Source organism: Alosa pseudoharengus, unplaced genomic scaffold (genome assembly GCF_046254945.1).
Source record: "Alosa pseudoharengus isolate Yale_2024_CS ecotype anadromous, Long Island Sound unplaced genomic scaffold, YU_APseudo_1.1 YU_APseudo_1.1_scf_22, whole genome shotgun sequence".
Lineage (NCBI taxonomy): Eukaryota > Metazoa > Chordata > Actinopteri > Clupeiformes > Clupeidae > Alosa > Alosa pseudoharengus.
In genome coordinates, this window is record NW_027468680.1 from 31,816,972 (window position 1) to 31,838,446 (window position 21,475).

At 40.5% G+C, this 21,475-nt stretch overlaps 1 protein-coding gene across 2 annotated transcripts in view; it reads right to left on the reverse strand.

The window, feature by feature from the left end:
• LOC143139144 (adhesion G-protein coupled receptor G5-like) overlaps positions 1-20,589 on the reverse strand; it is a 29,184-nt gene extending 8,595 nt beyond the window's left edge. The window contains exons 1-8 of one of the 2 annotated variants that reach the window (XM_076299742.1): positions 20,462-20,589; positions 19,862-19,963; positions 19,508-19,570; positions 19,318-19,407; positions 19,046-19,174; positions 12,140-12,166; positions 5,182-5,250; positions 4,795-4,951 (exon numbers count right to left, since the gene is read on the reverse strand). In XM_076299742.1, coding sequence (XP_076155857.1) covers positions 4,795-4,951; positions 5,182-5,250; positions 12,140-12,166; positions 19,046-19,174; positions 19,318-19,407; positions 19,508-19,570; positions 19,862-19,958 — 632 coding nt within the window. In that variant the 5' untranslated portion in view covers positions 19,959-19,963; positions 20,462-20,589. The remainder of the gene's footprint in view (positions 1-4,794; positions 4,952-5,181; positions 5,251-12,139; positions 12,167-19,045; positions 19,175-19,317; positions 19,408-19,507; positions 19,571-19,861; positions 19,964-20,461) is intronic. The other variant, XM_076299743.1, reaches the window with a different exon arrangement.
• Between the last annotated feature and the right edge of the window lie 886 nt (positions 20,590-21,475).

Here is a 21,475-nt window from a genome sequence, read left to right on the forward strand (position 1 = left end):
TGCCTCCGGCCTACCTCCACTCAACACCTTCTCCTCTCTGGAGGTTAATGAGGCCACAGACTCGCTCTGCTCCACACTGAGCTCGTGTCTAGACGAGCTGTGCCCTCTTACCACAAGGCCAGCTCGATCCAAACACTCTCATCCATGGCTAAATGATACCCTCCGATCGCAGCGCACCAGACTCAGAGCCGCGGAGAGGAAATGGCACAAATCCAAACTAACTGATGACCTCAAAAACTACCAGACACTCCTGGCCTCCTTCTCAGCCAGCATCACTGCTGCTAAGACGGCTTTCTACAATGACAAAATCAACAGAGCTACAGACACTCGAAAACTTTTTTCAACCTTCAAATCGCTACTCAACCCTCAGATGCCTCCTCCTCCATCCAGCCTTACTGCAGATACCCTCCCCTCATTTTTTACAAACAAAGTGGCGGCAATCAGCGGTCAATTCTCTACATGCCCACTCAACGCATCGGACTCAGATACCGCACTCCTACAACCTCTAGGGACTGCTAGATCATCTTTTTCAGCATTCACGCCTCTCTCCGAGAATGAAGTATCTAGACTCCTGACATGCAGCCGTCCTACCACATGCTCGCTGGACCCTATACCTACGAGCCTACTTCAGTCCATCAGCCCGACCATCGCACCAGCTATCACACACGTGATCAATGCATCGCTAACCTCCGGCACATTTCCAACAGCGTTCAAAACGGCCCGGGTAACACCGTTACTTAAGAAAGCTTCTCTCAACCCTGCTCAAGTCGAGAACTACCGCCCTGTCTCACTCCTGCCTTTCTTATCCAAAGGCATTGAACGAGCAGTCTCCAAACAGGTCTCTGACTTCCTTTCACAGAACAACCTTCTGGATCCAAATCAGTCTGGGTTCAAAAGCGGCCACTCTACCGAAACGGCTCTGCTGTCTGTAACAGAAGCCTTAAAAGAAGCCAGGGCGACCGCTCGGTCATCAGTACTCATTCTGCTTGACTTATCGGCTGCCTTTGACACGGTTAATCACCGCATCCTTCTCTCTATACTCGCTAACATGGGAATCTCCGGTTCTGCTCTCTCCTGGTTTGAATCCTACCTCACAGGACGCTCGTTTAACGTATCATGGCTTGGTCAGCTATCTGCACCTCACCATCTCACCACAGGGGTCCCCCAGGGCTCAGTGCTGGGCCCCCTTCTCTTTGCTATCTACACCACCTCCTTGGGACAGATTATCCGTTCGCATGGCTTCTCATACCACTGCTATGCAGACGACACACAGCTCTATCTGTCCTTTCCACCTGATGACCCCTTGGTTTCAGCACGGATCTCGGATTGCCTCTCAGACATAGCTACATGGATGAAGGCACACCACCTCCAGCTGAACCTCTCAAAGACTGAACTGCTGGTCCTCCCAGCTAAACCTACCATACACCACGACATCAACATCAAATTTGACTCTCTGTCTGTTTCACCTACCAGGACTGCAAGAAATCTAGGAGTTGTTCTCGACAACCAACTAAACTTCTCAGATCATGTTGCCTCAGTCGCCCGGTCATGCCGTTTCGCACTCTACAATATACGGAAAATCAGGACTTACTTAACTCAAGATGCCACCCAACTTCTGGTTCAGGCAATAGTCATCTCACGACTCGACTACTGCAACGCCCTCCTGACAGGTCTCCCAGCCTGCGCAGTGAAACCACTTCAGATGATCCAGAACGCGGCGGCGCGCCTGGTCTACAACCAACCCAAGAGGGCACATGTTACCCCGCTACTCATCCAGCTACATTGGCTACCTATGGCGGCCCGCATCAAATTCAAGGCTCTAACGCTTGCCTACAAAGTAGTCTCCGGTTCTGCTCCCACCTACTTGAATGCCTTCATACAGACATACGCTACCTCCAGACCGCTGCGCTCCTCAGACGAATGACGTCTAGCTCTACCTCCGGTACGCTCAGGCCAATCAAAACTTTTCTCATCTGTTGTTCCTCGCTGGTGGAACACACTGCCAGTTCCTACAAGGGCAGGGACATCCCTCTCCATTTTCAAAAAACTCCTGAAGACCCAGCTCTTTAGAGAACATCTCCTCTCATAGCAACACTTACAACAAGTCTTGCTGATCCTAGCACTCACCAGCCGTCTTAAACTGACACGTAACTGTTAAAAACAGCACTCACTGATGCACTTATTCTTACTGTACTCTAATGTTTTTTTAAATTGTCCTAATATTGTTGAGAATTGCTCTAAACTTAAACTGTTTACCATGTTGTTAGTCGCTTTGGCTAAAAATGCGTCAGCCAAATGTAATGTAATGTAATGTAATGTAATATATATATGGTAGAAGGTACAAGTGCATTCGGACCTGTACCAGCAGATACAGAGACGGTTTCTATCCACAAGCCACCAGGATGCTGAACTGTTATTCTCTTCCTCATACCTAATATCATCAACCTCACCAACCTCACACCAATGTTCCATGCTGTTATACATGCCTAGTGCCGCTGGAAGTGGAAGTGGAATGTCCGTCCTGCCTCGGTGTGGAACACCTCAGACCCATGCATGAACTGTGCAGTTCTCCCCCTGACTGTACGTGAGTGCCGGCTCACAAACTTCACTATGCTTCCACTGGTTGGAACATCAGCCCCCAAAGCGCACAGCTAGAAATACCAATGCAGAGCACCCTCCACAGAAAACATTGAAGGCAGTGCTCAATAAAAGAGTGGATGATCTATCCACAGCGGTCACACCAATCAAAGCACTACTGCTGCAGCTCCAGCCTCAGCCGGCTGGCTCACGGCCCAGTTTACCACTAACAGGTGTCAATGCCCCCTCACGGCCTTTCAGTGAGGTGCTCATAGAGGATGATGTGGTTTCTACCATAGCCACTGACTCCCTGGTCACTTCTTTGGGAGCCAATGAATCAGCTGTGCCGCCAGGCTCCCCCTCTCTTGTGCATCGCTTGAGGATGCTCCTCTCAGTGCATTTTCAGATGAAGGCGGGGAAAGCGCAGCAGGTGGGTCTCACTCCCTACTGCAGAGTAGATGAACTAAACTAAGCTGGCTAAACTAGGGTACCCTCTTTCTAAACAGCGGTTGTCACACTGGCTGGTTGAGGTTATCTCCTAGGCCAACACCATGTACTTTTGCAAGATACTACAGAGTGGACATAACCTGCCCACCACCAGTGGGCAATGCTGTCCTTATGTTTCTTGCCCAGCGACATAAGGATAATTAGGTTCCTTGTTACTCGCGACCCTTTGGTATAAGTCATCCCTTTTTAGACCGTAGTGACGGTCAGAGTGCGGTTGAAACAGTTTGTAAGTTACAAAGGTAACTATGGATCTGTGAGACAAAGGGATGACCATTACTATCCTTGTTGTTCGGAACACTAAGGCGTTGAAGGTAGGAGGACGAAGCGGAAGTTAGCTCAGCTTATACAGTATAGTGTGAGACGTTACTACACATGGACTACACATGATATGAATCACTAGTTTACTTACAGTAAAGTTCTCAGTACAGTTGCAGTACAAAATAAAGTATACACATTCAAGTTTACTATTAACTGAAATGTGGGCCTATTTAGTACATAAAGTAAACATTAGAAGAATTATACTTCAACTGCACTTGCTACAAGTACTAGTAAATATACTTAAATAGACTTTTCTGTCAGTATAATCCAAGCTAAATATAGTTAAACCATTATATTTACTTAGTATAAGCTAAGTATAGTTAAGTTAATTTAGTATATCTCTGATCAGTATACAAAAAGTAAACTATACATATACTTATTAGTATACTTATAGTAGTATACATATACATATACGTATTACTAGTATAATGTGCACAAAAGGAATTGGTCCATACTGTACATAGGGGATACATTACCACACAACAGTGCAAAGGCTGTTATGTACAAAATAAATAATATACATATGTTATATCAATATTAGCATAAGATGTGTCCATTTGTATAAAACCCAGGAGGTGTCATTCCAAGATATTTTTTGTGTATATCAAGAGAATTTGTGCTTGTTGTACTAAAGTGTGTGCTCATTTTACTAAATTGTATAAGTATAAGTATATAATACTCTTTTGATCCCGTGAGAGAAATTTGGTCTCTGCATTTATCCCAATCCGTGAATTAGTGAAACACACTCAGCACACAGTAAGGTGAAGCACACACTATTCCCGGTGCAGTGAGCTGCCTGCTACAACAGCGGCGCTCGGGGAGCAGTGAGGGGTTAGGTGCCTTGCTCAAGGGCACTTCAGCCGTGCCTACTGATCGGGGTTTGAACCGGCAACCCTCCGGTTACAAGCCCGAAGCGCTAACCAGTAGGCCACGGCTGCCCCCAATTGTGCGCTCGTTTTACCAAGTAATCCTATCATTTTACTATAGATTTGTGCTTAATATATACACATGGTGCTGGACTCATTTGCTAAATTGTGCACTCATTTTATAAAATTGTGCTCTCGCAAAATGAAAACACCATTTAGTAAAATGAGGGAACTATTTACTTTACTGAGAGCACAATTTAGTAAAACGGGCACACAATTTAGTAAAATGAGCACACGCTTTAACATTGCTCTCTCGATATACAAATAAATCTGGCATTGATACCTCCTTGGCTCCATATTAAAGCAAAAAAGACTTTGTTTGGAGACACTGATGGGCACATTGCATGCACATATTATACATAGCGTGTCTGTAGAAGTATACTGCTGCCTTTTACATTTGTCACCCTATAGCATTCTGTCTTTTGCTTTATGTGTCACACATGTGTGGGTTTTTGCTGATACTTACTTGGCTTTGGCAGCATTCACTTGTCCATTATGGAAGAGCTCCGTCTGGTTCACTTTCACGTTACCCACAGGAACTTGAACTGGGTTTCTGCAGGTCACACATGAGCTATTGTCTGCCTTGTTCATGCTTGTATTCAGCATGAAGTCTGCCTGCAGGTCTGTCAAAAGAACTATGAGTTAATAAACTATTAACTGCTTTACACACACAATAATCTATATGCATTCTTTTTGTAACAAGACAAAGAGTATAATGCCATACAGTATCTACATTATATTGTGCTATTTGGAGGGGTAAGCATAGCATCCACAAAGTCTCATTATGATAGTAAAAGAATTTGCCTGTACCCATGAGTCCATCGTGGACAACCAACAAACAGTCTAAACTCACCTCCACAACGGTCACTATCATATTTTGACCAAGTTCCACACACAGAGGAATTAATGACAGATTCACATCCTGTAGAAGAGAGGCATCAAGGTCAGCCATTAAATAATAATAACTTAATGATATTAAGGGACACTATAGTCTAGCCAAACAGGTGAACCCGGAAATGTTGAGCATGCCAAAGTTTTATGCTAGAAATGTGTAGTATGGGTCCCCAGCATGTACTGTAGAAACTGCTAGATGCTAACTTTCATATGTTGGGCTATTTGTTTAATTAGCACAACTTGCATACATTAGCATAATCACCTATATTGACAATATATTTGGAACTGCTTGGCCAATTTGTACAATATTGGAGTGGTTCTGGCGTTAATGATTGTGCTGAATCCATTCACGACCATTGCAAAATTCAAAATGGCTAGTTAAACCAGGGGTGGTCACATTTCCACTCCTGGTAGGCAGATTTTGATGAGGTTTAGGGTAATTGAAAAATATTAGATGACAATAACTTATGTATTTGAAATAATTTACATATTTCAAGTATTTCAAGATATTTCTGAACACAATTTTTCACAGGCCATATCTATGGTGACTGACTATTGGAGGTACCAAAGGGGTGTTGAGGGTGTAGTGGTTAGAGAATGTGTGGTGACTGTAACCTTGGTTTTCTGAGTGAAGAGACTATTCCATATGCATAGGGATATGACCCCTTTGCTTGTCAAAGTCTGTGGATAAACTTTAAGACACACCGTCTTGCCTGGTCAAGCCCATTTTGAATGTATAAAGCACCTATGCTAGTGTAAAATTTCTGATAGTTTGATCGGAACATGATTCAGGGCAGCCTAGAGAGAGTAGATACAGTCTCTTCACTCAGAGGTTTCAAAGTAACCACACATTCTCTATCATCTCAAGACTATCTCTCCACTCTGATGCATATTTCATAACTCTTTAAAGCAACCCACAAGGAGATGATGCAGCCCATAATCCAGAACACCATAGTGCCACAAACTAACTAGTATTTACAAATATGCACTCTGTACATGGCAACCAGATCGAGGCCCCATAAGATGCAAAGACCAAGCCCGAGAAGCTGAGGGGCTTCCTAGGTTGGTCCACATGATGCAAAATGAAGGCCTTGCAGGATGCAAGGGCCAGAACCGTAATGGAGAGGCCACCCCAGTCAACCTGCAAGATTCTAAGCTAACTAAGGGAGACATGAACAGGACAGGAAAGTCAGGTTAGGGTGGACTACTATTGTGCACCGTGAACATATGGGCATTTCTAAGGAACCAGACAATCAGGGAGCAGCCCTCCTCACTAAGTGTGTATTCCCTGATACAACAGCCTTGATTGCTGCTACCATGCCTCGCCGAGTAGTATCTTTGCTACACCTGAGAATGAATAAAGGTTGAATGAACGAATGAATGAAAGAGTAATAGAAAATGCCTCCAGCTGGGACTCCAGGAAGAGCAGAATGTACTGGTCAAGTAGGAGTCCACCCGGCAGGCCTCACACCAAGTCATAAACACCCGTCATAGGTAAAAGTAAACTGCCCTTGTAGATGTTACACAGGCCTTGCATTGTCTGCACCACAGGCCCTGGCAAACCTAAGGCCAATAGTCTGTCACTTACAGGAGCCAGGCGACCAACCTGAGCCCTACCAGTAAGGGGTGGAACAGGTTCCTGCTCGCCTAAGACAACAGGTCTTTCCAAAGAGGGAGCTCTCACAGGGGACCGTCCAACAGGATGGTATTGCTGAAATCCAGAACCAGCCTCATCTGCTCCACCTGCACCCTGCATAGGAGAGGCTGGAGGAGAGTAAATGGCTGAAAGGCATACAGTAGAACCTGGGACCATGACTGCACCACAGCTTCCCAAGTCACGGAAGGACCATCATCCCTCGGGGAGAAGAAAAGCCAATGAAAAAAAAGCAACAATGTTTCAGCTCCCTGGTCATAAACACCTCTGCCCTGCTGATGTGAGACCAGATCTCCTCCTCCACCTGGGGGTGAGGTCTCCACTCTCCTAGGCTTGGACTCAGTCTTGACATGATGTCTGCTGCAGAACTCAGTGGCCCCGGCACATGTACAGTTCTGAGGGAGCAGATAAAAGGGTGAGTCTATTACCACAGAATGGTCGCCAGTTTGCAGAGGGCTGGAGAACCCAGGCCCCCTTGCCTGTTGATATAAGAGGCATCCATTGTGCTAATGGCCCTGAGGACAACATGCTGACCCCTTGGCCTCGGTTAGAAGCAACAAAGGTTGAGCAGAGCAGTCCTCAACTCCAGGACGTTGATGTGCTGGGACACCCGGACACCAGATCAGATTCCATTGATGCCACAGCCTGCTGTGGACATGTCTGTGAATACCAGGTCCAATTGCTCGTCCCTCCTTGATGTTGGTTGTATCTCTCCACCAGCACAGGTCTCTGGGAAGCCTCCGAGTAACCACCACCTTGGTATGGGGTTGAGGGCGCAAGCTCAGCAGACACCTCTATATAGGCCGTACCATAGTCACCATTAGGTCCATGAGGCGAAGGCAGAGCCTTCAATCGACCCAAGACTGCAGCCGAAAGTCCCCAGAAAGAGGCATATTTGCGATACAAGTAGCTGTCAACTAGGTACATTTTACTGAAAAGAACCACTTATATATACACTTACATTCAATCTATGCAGACCACCCCGAGAGATCTAAGTGAAATATGAACACCATAATCATGGTTATACACTTTTTATCTTTTTGATCAACATGGATTGAGACAATAATCCTAATGAAAACCTTTATTTTATCCTCCTTTATGTAACGCTAGCCAGCTGGTGCAGTGGCTGTACTGTACGTTTGATAACCCTCCTTCCTAGTGCCCAAAGTTATGTGCTAGTGAAATTAGCATTACTCCTCTCCCATTTTGTGTTGCTGTGAGTTGCTGGTTTGAGTCTAAGTGAATGGAGGGCTGAGCCTCACAGTTCTATGGAAGTTACATTTACATCCAGCAGTTATTCCACCTGCAGAGCTAACCAGCAGCAATGACACAGGTCCATGACAGTATTTTGCAGCAAAAAGCACAAGCTGACGTAAAACAAAATTTACTAAATGTTGTGTCTTAATAGTCACACCAATGACTTTGAGCTCTCTTGATTTGTAAATGTCAGTCTAATATATTAAGCATTTAAATATTCTCAGAAATCTACCCAGATTAATCCAAATTTGTTTCAAAATGTCAATTTTGAATTGTGAAACTGTCAGATTCAGCATCCTCATTTAAACCACTCCAATATTGTACAAATCGGCCAAACAGTTTCTGAATTATGCAAATTGCCTAAAAAATGCAAGTTAGCATCCGGCAGTTTCTATATGCTGTGGACCCATACTATACATTTCTAACATAAAATGTTGATGTACTCAAAATTTCCGGGTCGATAATGGGGCTCTATGGGCTGGCAAGTAGACTACTAAGTCTTCAGTCTAACAAAAAGTTAATTTAATAATGAGGCAAAATCGATTTGCTCATTTAATATCATGAGTAAGATCAAAATCATCTAACAAAAACATCAGTGGGTCAGCCCAATGTTCCCACAGGCAGCACAATAGCTTTATTTCATGCACGAGACACTTTGCTCATTTGATTTGATTTAGTCCCACACACTCTATGGCTTAATTTGAATTGTTCTGAAACTTGTGTCTCAATGACTCTTTAAAGGTATAAGTATACTCTTTGATCCTGGAAATTTGAGGGAAATTTGGTCTCTGCATTTATCCCAATCCGTGAATTAGTGAAACACACTCAGCACACAGTGAACACACAGTGAGGTGAAGCACACACTAATCCCGACGCAGTGAGCTGCCTGCTACAGTGGCGCTCGGGGAGCAGTGAGGGGTTAGCTTGCTCAAGGGCACTTCAACCGTTCCTACTGATCGGGGTTCGAACCGGCAACCCTCTGGTTACAAGTCCGAAGCCCTAACCAGTAGGCCACGGTTGCTCAAAGGTGTCGTCCACAATCCGGTTTCAGGAAAGGTTGTGGGTCTTAGAGCATGACATCCAATCAAAATGACTCATCTCCTCTATGCTCCTGAGGCACCATGTTGATTGGCCAGAATTGCTTTGTAATGTCAAGATCTGTTTAGTGTTAACAGCTAGCACCTAGGTGCTGTCCAATGTGCTCTGGGCAGTGGGGACTTGATGATGTTTTTTTTACACTGACCAAGCAGAAGAGCACACAAATTAAGCACTGCTTAACTGCACTGTCTTTTGGGGGTTTCAAAACTAATTGATTGACATGCAAGGTTCTGAGATGAATATGTAAAGTGTGATTTAGCATTGAGTTTTGTCCTGTGGTACTATCCCTGGGTCCAGTGAAAATATGTGTTTATATATATATATATATATATATATATATATATATATATATATATATATATACTGTATATATATATATACTGTATATGAATATAACCTCAGTTCTCTGAAGGAGAACACAACAACCAATGGTCATCTCTTGTACAGCAGAGTAATGGCTTCAACCATTCAACCAGCCAGTGGGATAGCCTCTGTTACGATAGTGCACAGCCAATTGCCTGAATCCCATAGCAGATGAATAGCTGTCCAAAAGGTGCAAGCGATTGGTGATCACTGTACTGTAAGTGGAGCGTTGTCACTGGCAGGGCTCGAAATTAACGATGTTCCGACGTCCCGGGGACCATAAAAAATGCCTCCGGGACACAATAGAATGATGTCTGCGACAACTCTGGGTCAGTAGAAAAATGGCAAAGCAAATTTCAAAATAAGTACGTTTTTCTTAAACTGTTCACATGGGAATCTAAACGTATCTTTTTTGTCTAAATAAAATTATAAAAAATTTGACCTGGCGTAACGGGTAGCTTCCCAGTAAACAAAATAAAGTCCTGGCGACGTCCCCTAAAGGTCCCCTGGCGAACGTCACCTCCTCGACATTGTGTAGGGTTCCCTTGACGTCCCGCGGACCTCTGTTCGGGAGGTCTAAAAGCGCGCATAACGTTGCGGTGACCATTACAGGACGTCCTCTCAAAGTCTCGTGGACGTCCTGTAATGGTCACCGCAACGTTATGCGCGCGACGTTTATGCCCGCGAAGTTATCGGCGTGACACCACGATGGTAAAAAAAATAAAATAAACTAATACGACGTTTTAATGGGCATATCCCGTAGCATTTTGTTCAAAACATCATCAGAGTAGGCCTAGGCTAGCCTAAGCTAAATTGTTCAAGCCATATTGTTTCAAAATATTAAAAACTAATAATAGCCAAAAATACTAAATGAATCGCAATGCATGCTGGGAAGCAAAACTCAACATGAAATAAAGTACATGAAATATAACTAGAATGCATTGATGTTATATCCACTCTAAGGCGTTTTCTTGGACCTGTGATCAAACAGGGACAGCCTATAAATAGCCCATGTAAGCCTATCTTCCTGGAACATTGCAGATAAAGAAAAATGTATTGTTTTCTCTAGGCTATGAATGCTCTTTGTAGCCAACTTTAAGCTGAAATAAATAGATTCCAGATGTTTCTATTGTATATAATTTTTTATTAATAAACAGTAAGGCTCTGGTGAGGCAGAGATCTTCTGCTCCTCGTCAGAAATCTCATCGGATATGTGCACTCTTTGCTGTTTCCACAAGGAGCTGCTGTAACATCGGGGACAGCTATGCGTGACACTTTTAAACGCGAGCATGCGTCAAATAAATTACAATGACATTTAAAGGAACCATAAGATTGTGGCCAAAACTGGTATTGCAATCACTTTCAAATTACTGTAGATCGGTGTATCCCCTCCCCCACCCCCCTGACTCGAGGTTGCCAACCTGGATGCCGAAACACTACTGACTTTGTGATTAGTAGATAGGTGGAGGGTGGCACATCAGGCCAAAACACAATATGACATGACAAAACACAACATCAGTTGAGGGCTGCAACTTCACTTTTTAAATGACAATATCCTGGCCGGACTACTGTTGTCAGTGATATAAGTATTTGAAATGAACATGATTTCTTAATGTCTAGTGATATCAGGGCCATTTTATGATTAATTGAAATACATTTCTTACATACGGTTCCTTTAAACAAGTCATGAAGAAGCAGTAGCCTATCCTTAATTCTTCTGCAACGTAGAGCTAGATTGTTTTGCTTTACAAATTAAGTAGTCAAATTAAGTAGTTCTGTTGCTAGGCAACCCTAAACAAATACGTGGTCTGTTTTTAACATTTCACTGCCTATTTAGAGCATGTTACATGCATCACGTAATGACAGTTATTTGAAGAAATGTGCATTGTAAGCTAGAAGCTAAGAACAGCAACTTTGCTAACGTTACACCAAGCATCACATCAGCTAACATGAATTTGATAAAATCCCTTACCTCGTTAGTAATGTTATACATTAACGTTAAACTCAAAATGTATGTGCTACATAATTACATTTTGTTAAACTCAAAATGTTTAACGTTAACAACCTTTTTCCCAGTTTATGAAGTTGTGCGTCTATGAGCAAAGTAGAAACATATGGTTCTACTTTGCTCATAGACACACAAATTCATAAACTGTATGATATGCTGCCTTCCCTTCTCCTAAGAGTTGAGGTCAGCACCTGTTAAAAGGGATTCAGAAGGGTATTCCAGGCCTTTTCAAGTCCAGCCACAGATTTTCTATAGGAGTGAGATCTGGGCTTTGACTCGGCCACTCCAGAACATTCACTTTGTTTGGGGGGTTTCAAACAGTTAAGACTGGTTTCAGAATAAGGTGGAATGCCCCCAATAGATGGACATGAAAGATTCTGAAATGGAGGGGCATTATGTGATTTGGCAGCCATGGCTGAGGTTTGTTCAGTGCTGCTATTTCTGGGAATAGTTAACATGCTATTATGCTGTTATGCTTTGTAGGTCAGTGTGCATGCCCAGTATGTAACGAATATGATGTAATAAAAGAGTACACACCATAATCCGGAGTTGTAGAATTACACCCTGTTAGAAAGAAAAACAAGTTAATTTTGCCTATATAAGAAAGTTGAAAGTTGATAAGAATTTTGCCTATGGGAAATGAGCAGAATCTTAAAGCATAACTCTCGCCAAAATGCAACCTAGGGTCTTTTTGTGAGTTTACCCGAGTCAAACTTTCGCTTAAAAACATAATTACATCAGAAGCGCCACTTTTAAGCTTGACCGTATTGTCGTTTTCAGGCCAAATGGCCTTTTGAATGGGATTACTAGGGACGCTACTATTTTGATGCATGATTGCATCAAAATCGCTATTTTTAAAACACCAAGAAGGCTCCACACAACATGAAACTTTGATCGAAGTATCATTAGGGTCTCTACACATGAACTTGAGCATTGAGAACATTGTTTGTGAACACAGAGTTGCCTAAAAAGAAAGGTTGTGAACAACTTGTGTCATGTGTAGAGACCCTGGTGATACCTCAAATAAAGTCTCTTGTTGTGTCGAGCCTTCTTAGTGTTTGAAAAATAGCAATTTTGATGCGATCATGCATCAAAATAGTAGTGCCTCTACCACTATCATTCAAAAGGCCATTTGACTCGAAAATGAAGGTTTAATTATATCTAGCCTATACTTGGTACTTATACTTAAATGTACTTAGATACTGATAAGTATATTAACTTGCCAGGGACTTAAAGCTCATTTTATTAACTAAAACTATTTAGTAAGGTAGACAGGTAATGTGGTTAAAACTATGAGAACCAGAACCATGCCTAAATTCAGGTACAGTAGCCTACAAACTGCAGAAATTAAAATTCAATATCAGGTGTCATACAGTACCCTCCAGAATGATTGGCACCTTTGGCAATGTTGACTAAAAACAGGTATAACAAATATGTTGGTGACTTATTGTAATCTTACCATGAAACAATGAGGAAAATCCAACCATGAAGGGAAATTTATTCTGAGAAAACATCTCATAAAGAACATCTCAGGAACATCTCATAAAGAAATAAATAAGGGCAAAAAACTCCCCGACGCGCAGCTGACATTGCAACAAGGAGCAGAAAAAACGGTGATTTGTTACTTGCTCATGAAAAAATAGAGCGGCTAGACAGCCCTCATTCATTTGGTTGTTATGGTTACCATTCATGGAATCTGTTAAAAGTTAGCTGACTATCAATTTGGGTAACAATGTAACATTAGCATAATGGCTCATTCATGGCAAAACACTCAAACACAAGTGTTATTCCTTAAATTTTATTATTAGATCATTTGAAGTTAAATTCTACATTCCCGTTGATGGTGAAGTTTGGCATTGAAATGGCTAGTTTAAATTTCTTCAACATTGAGGCACCTATGGCAAGCCGATTGAGCATTTATTCTGATATCTTGATATCAGGCATAATTGTCATGTACATGTAAGCCATTTTTGTCAACTAGTGAGCCATGTTTGTGTGAACTAGTTAACTAGTGAGGGCCAAAATATGCACACTAGTTAACTAGTGGGAGCCAAAAGGCTCACTAGTTAACTAGTGAACACATTTTAGCTTCACTAGTTAACTAGTGAGAGCCAGAAATGTCTACTTGTTAACTAGTAAAGGCCAAAATGCATACCAGTCAGCTAGTTGAAGGCTTTTGGGTCTCACTAGTTAACTAGTGACAGCCAAAAATGTGCACATGTTTTCTAGTGGAGGCAAAACACCCCACTAGTTAACTAATTGCAGTAGGTCAATGTCACTAGTTAACTAGTGAACCATAAATGGCTTACTAGCTAGCTAGGTGATGGCAGTAGGCTCACTAGTTAACTAGTTGATGCATCATTTGTCCAAACTAGTTAACTAGTGAGGTTATAAATGTATACTAGTAAACTAGTTCAAGACAAAATTAGCACACTGGTCAACTAGTGACGCAGAATTAAAATTAGGAGGCGGAGAATTCTGGAAATTGAGGCTTTCTATTGGCTCCCTATGTCCAAATAGAACATGACAACCAATCACAGTGCAGAATTTCACGAAATCCCACCCACAACATTTGCATGTGGCACTCAAGTTAACATGCTGGCCAAAAGTACTCTAGCTAATAAACTAGTGGCTTCAGTGTGACACTTACATGTAAACTAGTGAAGGCAGAACTGCTCACTAGTTAACTAGTGAAGACACAAATGCCCACTAGTTAACTAGTGAGGTCTAAAAAGTGTCACTAGTTTACTAGTGTGCACAAAAACACCCACTAGTGAACTAGTGATGATAATTTCCATTCGACTAGTTAACTAGTGAGATGCAAAAAGTGTCACTAGTTTACTAGTGTGCCCCAAAATGCCCACTAGTTAACACAGATTAAGAATACAGGTTAAGTCACACACACTGACACAGGCTACTAATATCCTGCACTTTAGGTCCCCACCGTGACAGGTCCAAATCCTAAAGCCTAAGCTATTGTGCTTTGCTGAGCGGACAGGGTAGACCCGAGACTAATAGGCCTGGGGGTTAGGGACTTAGATCCTCTGATCTCCAGCCATTCAGGGAAGAGTGATTTACCCCGGCTACTAAGCAGACACAGGTCCTGTCCGCTACATATGTATATATGGTCAAGGCTGGACCAAGTTGTTTTTGTTGCCATTTTTGGAGCCTGGGCTGTCCACATAGACCGCATTTTTGGATGCGGATGGTGAGGTGATGTTTGCTGTATGTGACAAATGTTTTTTTTAGTTTAGAAACCGTTTAACATTGCTTAGAGCACTTTTAAGTTAATCAGAGTGTCTGTGAACTTTCAGAAGTAGTTGATGGAGTTCTTTTTCACTAAGGTGTGAAAATAAAGTGACATAAAGGCTAGATCCCCTAGTCATTTTTCAATATCGGAAAGACGAGAATACACTAAATCTAAATACAATTAAAGTGTGACATTTGTAAGTCAGGGAATGGCTATAAAAACTAGGTACTTTGTTGAAAATGCCCATATTTACAGTTAAAACAATAATTAAAAGGTTCTAATCAACTGGAAATGTGACAAACATGCTTGGACAAAGACCCAAGGTTATCTTGCCCCCACGCACAGTATGGAGGATGGCAACATTTCCATAAGAACCACTGTTGGAGAGTAATAGAAAAAGGTATCATCTTGGGGTCACTGATTTTAAGTGACCTCACTTTTAATAGATGATTTAGAGGGCATGCCAGCGGTAATCTAATTACAAATAATGTAAATGTAAATGGCAAGTGTTAAATTTTTCACATAGATCTCTGTTTCTCAAAGTCACCGAGTACTAAGTAAAAACCCTGAAAACAATCGAGGCATGATTTTATGTGCACTGTATCATGTAGCCACTCTGCGTCTTTTTATGTTTGCGTCCACATTAAATCCATTCCACTCACGTTATCAGGAGAATACAGTAGCCTAAAGTTTTATTTCGAACGCTTACTTTGGTCTCACTCATTGGATCCAAATAACAGAAATAGCAAACTCCAAGTTATGGTAGGGTAAGTAAGGCTATAAGCACATAGCCAATTAAACATGACCAAGAAAAAAGTGAAAGGGACACTTTTTGAAACTATTTCAGCTTGTGTAGGTCTATCAGTGCTTTCTGAACATATTGAACACACTTGTATACAATACCGTGATAATACCGAAAACAGTGATAATTTTGGTCACTATAATCGTGAGGTTAAATTTTCATACATCCCTAGTCATAACTATATCTCTGAGGTTTATAACAAAAATGAAAAAAGAAAATCGGTAGAAAATTGAGCAAGTTATGGTTATTTAAAAAGTATGCACCATTGAAACACAATGTTATGAGTGAGCGAACTGACTGTGGCAAGATGGCCTCCAGGTGCAGACGTCGACCTCCATTGGCCAGCAGCGCGGACAAGACATCTAGCCTTTATTATGTATATCTATGTGTCTATCAACATCCATAAAACTATCCTTCTATCAACTGCCAGCTGCTCAATAGGCCCCTACAAAGAGCCAATTAAACTGATTTGCACCTGTATCATTTTCAATCTCCTCATCTAGGTCAACTCTCTCTGTGACGCTCTTCATTCTACAATGATATAAGGCACCTTCCATCCAACTTTTTTGTATTCATCTTCAAACCAATCACCCACCATTAAACCTTCCATCCATTAAACTATCTACAAATCACACACTCCTTGTAATTATGTATGATTTGGAGAAATTGGATGGTTTGGACTAGGCTATTTACAATATTTTGTGTAGAGTTTGTAAACACGTTATCATCAACTTAATGCACGCACAATTTTTGTTTGAGCAGGAGAGAGAATAACAATAAATGGATGCAGCAACTACAGAAATTGTAACCAAGGCTACTTGCTGGTTAACAGCACATACTAAGCTGATTTAAGCTAATTCACAAACTCAAGACTTCAAGGCCATCATGGATGAACATAGCAAAACTTGGAGTTATTTCAGATGGGCTACAACAAGGTAGGCAAAATTATGGTGCTTGTCAAAACCTTAGTGCAGCTGAAATAATGTTTATAGGCTGATGTTAAAGCACACACAATGTTTAAAGCCATACACAACAGTAAATTGGAACAAAACTAAAGGTAACTTTAGCCTTTATAGGGCTGTATAAAGTTGTCCCAATTAATAGGTCGTAATTAGGCGTTGATGTTGTAAAGATATTGCATGTAGATGTTGTACTATATAGGCTACTAAAGTTTTAGGTGACCAATGCATGAACAAAACCGGGAAACGGACAAATATTATCAAGGCTTTGAATTTTTCCGTCTGTGCACGGGGTGTCTGTAGATCGGTGTGCCTGTGGCCATGCACGTGCCCTTAAAATAGCATCTGAATTTGCGCCACTGACTTTAGTGGAATTGTTTTCTGAAACTGCAAAATATCAACAGGGAACGTTTGCGCCAGAACACGCCCCCTCTTTTCGCTGAACCAGCCCCGTGGGCGCAATTGAATTCCCTAATTTACAGACATGTACCTGTGGAGGAAAAATTCCAATATGCGGTGAATGCAAAATAGGAAAGACAAAAGTGCGAGTTTACAAAGTCAATTGCGCTGGAGTGCAAGATAGAGCCCAATAAATTATCTGTCTATCAACAACTTTTAAACTATCTACATTCAACTTTTAAACTGTCTACTTTTACACTAACTTTCATTAAACTATGCAACCACCATGTATATCCTAACAACACCTTAATAACCATCTCTGCATTATCAGTTTTAACTACATTTAACTTCTTTAAGAACTTCTTTGTCTTTTCCCCCCGAAATTGCACTGTGCCTACTTCAGAGGGCACTGTTCCCACCTCTTTTGGCCTACCATCTAATGTTTGACTCTTTAGAAAGCTGAGACCCTGTAGTTTCTTAGGAAACAATCAGAATAGCTGTGTGAAGTACTGGCACAGAGTTGCAGAGGCTAGAATATTGTTTTTTCTTTCTGCCAGATAACAAGCATCTCTGAACTGACCACATTTCAGCCCTCTAGGTCACTTGCTATGACTTTAGAAACACAACTGAGCCCTAGCACCAGGTCTTTTGAGGCTGTGTGCAAAAGTAGATCAATATAGAATTAAAAATGAGTACTTTAGACCATTATTTTCCAAGGAATGCTCATGTGTTTTGTAAAATGCCCTATGGGAACTCCCCATAGGACTTCTGGTTACCTAAAATGTATACTGACAATAAAAGCCTTACTGTGTGGCAACCTCTTGGTGTAGAAGCATAATCTGGTCTCAAATGAAAGCTAACACTCCGAGGTTTCATTTGAATTGTATGTCAGAGTTTCTTATATAGAATGACAAAATATTGAAAATATAACACACGTTTTCTTTGTTGGTTCAATGGGTGTGTATAAGATGGACTATACATCTGCACAACTAATATTGGATAAAACATGAATATTTAATTTCTATGGATTCCTGTGAATATTTCAGTACCCAATATGCTGCATCTACTTATTGCTAAGGATACACACTGCAGCTAGAAGGTAGGGAAGCACCAAAGGCGAAGGAGGGCATTTTTGATACAAATTAATTGAGACATAGTAAAATTAATGTGACCATGTAAAGCACATTACAGATTGTACATGAAAAATGTTGTCATGTATAGATTCCCATGAATCCAAGCTTTTTAATGGTGTATAGCATTACTATGCTACAGAGCAATATGGTGCATACAGGTGGGGGAGGGGGGTAGGTGTTCCAATGTTGGTATTAAGCTACAGTGCAGAGGAGACTATAGATAGGAATAGGGGTGTCACCATTCTCCAAATCCTTGATTCGATTTAATTTTCGATTTTAAAGTCACGATTCGATTCGATTTTCAATCTTTTTTAAAAATTATTACTATTAATGCATTCCTTATGTTATTTACTTTATTTTGGTCTTTTCCTTTTCTTTTTCGTTGGGCTTTTATTTTGAAACCGATTTTTATTTTGAAACGTTCCCACCGCGAGGTTGTAATGTAAACAGAACAATCACTGGGCTAACAGAGACGTGAACATAGATAAATGAAACAGATGAATGATAATTTGATTGTTTCAGCACACTCCGAAGAGACCCAATGTTCTTTAGTTCCTCTTTAGTTTGACTAAATCCAACACTCATAGTAGTAAATGGTGCACTCTATCAATTGCAACATGTAAGCTATATTCTTGAAAATGTGAATGTGATATTGTTACAAATATTAAGAAACAGGAGTCCAACTATTACAAAAGTATTCACACAAGTCATAAATAATGTGCCTCTTATGTACATAAAAATTAGATGTTACTAAGCCTGTAACCTTAACTCTGACAGCTAGACCTATATCTTGTTAGTAAATTGTAATAATATAAAAAGTAGGCTATTGTTTATATTGATTAAGTATATCCACAAAAACGTGTTTGATTTTGCTTATATGTCCATGGATAAATGTTTTACCTTTTGAGGATGGCTTGCACGTCCAGTTTTTCATGATCCAGAGAGATATATTACGAAGTGTTCTGTTGAATATTATGTGGTAGTCGTTATCCTTCTTCACCTTGAAGGGTATATCCTTGCATTTGTATACTGTGTTTGGAATTGAAGTTGCACATAAATGCAGTTCATCGGTCTTAAATTGGTGCTCACTTAGTATTGAATATCACTATCAGTCACCAATTATTATCATAGCTCAAGTGTGAAAATATCACATGGACCTCTATACTACATACCAGGATCTTTGTTTGGGTAAAGATTGAGTATCCACAGTTTTTCAAGACCTGAAGTACAATTTTCAAGACCTGAAGCACAATTCCCCTTGCCTAATAAGGAGATCAGAGAGATGCTGATTATTGATATTTTTGATACATAGTCTTGTCTAGTCTAGTCTTTACAGGACATGGATGCTTTCCATTACAGTACCTTGACATTGTGTGCTATTCTCAGGTCCAGTGAGTTCATTGATGACAACAATTTTTGAACAAGCTGTGTGATGAAAACACATACAAATTAAAAAATCAAATTTGCTATCAATCAAGGATGTTGTCCTTCCCAAAATATTACATTTGTGTGAATCTTTATGAGTTAAAGTGCCACATATTGACATATAGTGAGCTAGTGTTGTCTCAGAGCAGTGTAATACAACAATTTTCCTATGAAAAATGGCTATGTAAATTGAGGAACTGAAGTCAGGCAGTTAGTGTTGGTGGCTCTGGTAATCCAACTGGTTTCTCATGAGGTAAATGGCCACTTTTCAGACATTTGAATGAAACATACCTACTGTTTCCTTCACAAAGCTGCAAGTAAGGACAGCAAATGACATTGCTATTGTTGTCCATAAGAAACCCCAGGTATAGCCTAACTGAGCAGTCATTTTGTCTGTAATACAAACAAAATCGTCATACTTAACACTGAAACAGAATTTGTCAACCTAAAGATCTTAAGATGCGTTAAGATCACATAAAACACAAATGTCAATACACTCAAGGACTTAAAGCAACACAATTGGATAATTGATATCTATGCCCCTTGGCATCAATTTTCAACGCCATTTGGTACTTACACGGTACCAAATTAGTCAATAACTGACTAAAAGGGTCATGATCCCACCTGATCCACAACTAGTGCAATATTAAGCATTCCAGGGGCACACTGGCAATGTAAGACACTTAATTCTCCATAATATGAGTTAGTGTAGCATGAGAATGAGTTTGAAGCTGTTATTTTAAGGTAAAAGAACTGCATTGTGTTGCTTTAAACAGACACATAAACACAATAAGGTACAAGCTTACTGCAAGCTAACCAGGAAGGTGTACATTTATTCTTTCACAGTTTATAGAAATACAACTTGAATATCACATCACCCAATAATCTTACCTGTCAGTTGGAGCGAGAGTTGTGTTCCCTGTCCTTGAAACTAAAGAGAAAATCATCCAGAAGTCCATATTTAACTTGCAAATTAGAAGTGTGCATACCTACAAGCAATGCATTGTTTTCATTCCTGGAGTGAACTGTATATTTGCCTGTTGAAACAAATAAAAGGTGACTGCAATAGGAAGTCGATTATGGTTATTACACACTGTTCTTGTTGAGGAAAGGTTGAAATTACTGTATGTAGCCTACATACTATGTTTTATTTAATTGATTAATTTAACATTTAGTCTGAAAGTGATATCTAGCCTAGATCTAGCCTAACCGAGATTAAACACTTGTAGGTTTATAACAGTATGTTCACATTCATGAATATTGCACATTGAATTATACCTGTGTATGAAATGCGCTATATAAATAAGCTTGCCTTGTCTTGCCTAAATACCATATATCTGCATTTCATTGTGATATTATTTTAATGGAGACGAATGATTCAATGTTTTTGGATTAGATTACCTGAGACATAATATGTGAGGTGCACCTCTGACAGACTCCTAATTTCTTACTTTGCTGTGTGAATGCAAATTGTGTACAGCGGTAAAATTGTATTCGTCTGTGCTTCTTTGTGGAACTTTAAATAAATGCAAAATCCTTCTATATTGAGAATAGCTGCCTGTATGTTGTGAAATTTTTTTGCACAGCATGTTTAGTGCAGGACATGGGAAGACCGTCCCACCCCAGATAGGTGTTCTTGTGACAGTTTTGGGTCTTTCAAGAGGGGTCAAAATACATCTCTTCAGCTTACTTGTAATTAATTAATTTTCTTAATTATGGTTTGTATATTTATGTTTTTTGTTTATTTTCATTAATGATATTTGATGTTATTGATATATATTGTTATTATAAATATTTTGCTTAATGTAGCTAACTTTTTAAATTAATTGTAATGTTTATATTCTGTGTCACTTTGGAAAGAAGCATCTGCTAAATAAAATAAGTATAACCAAATGAGTCGGAGCC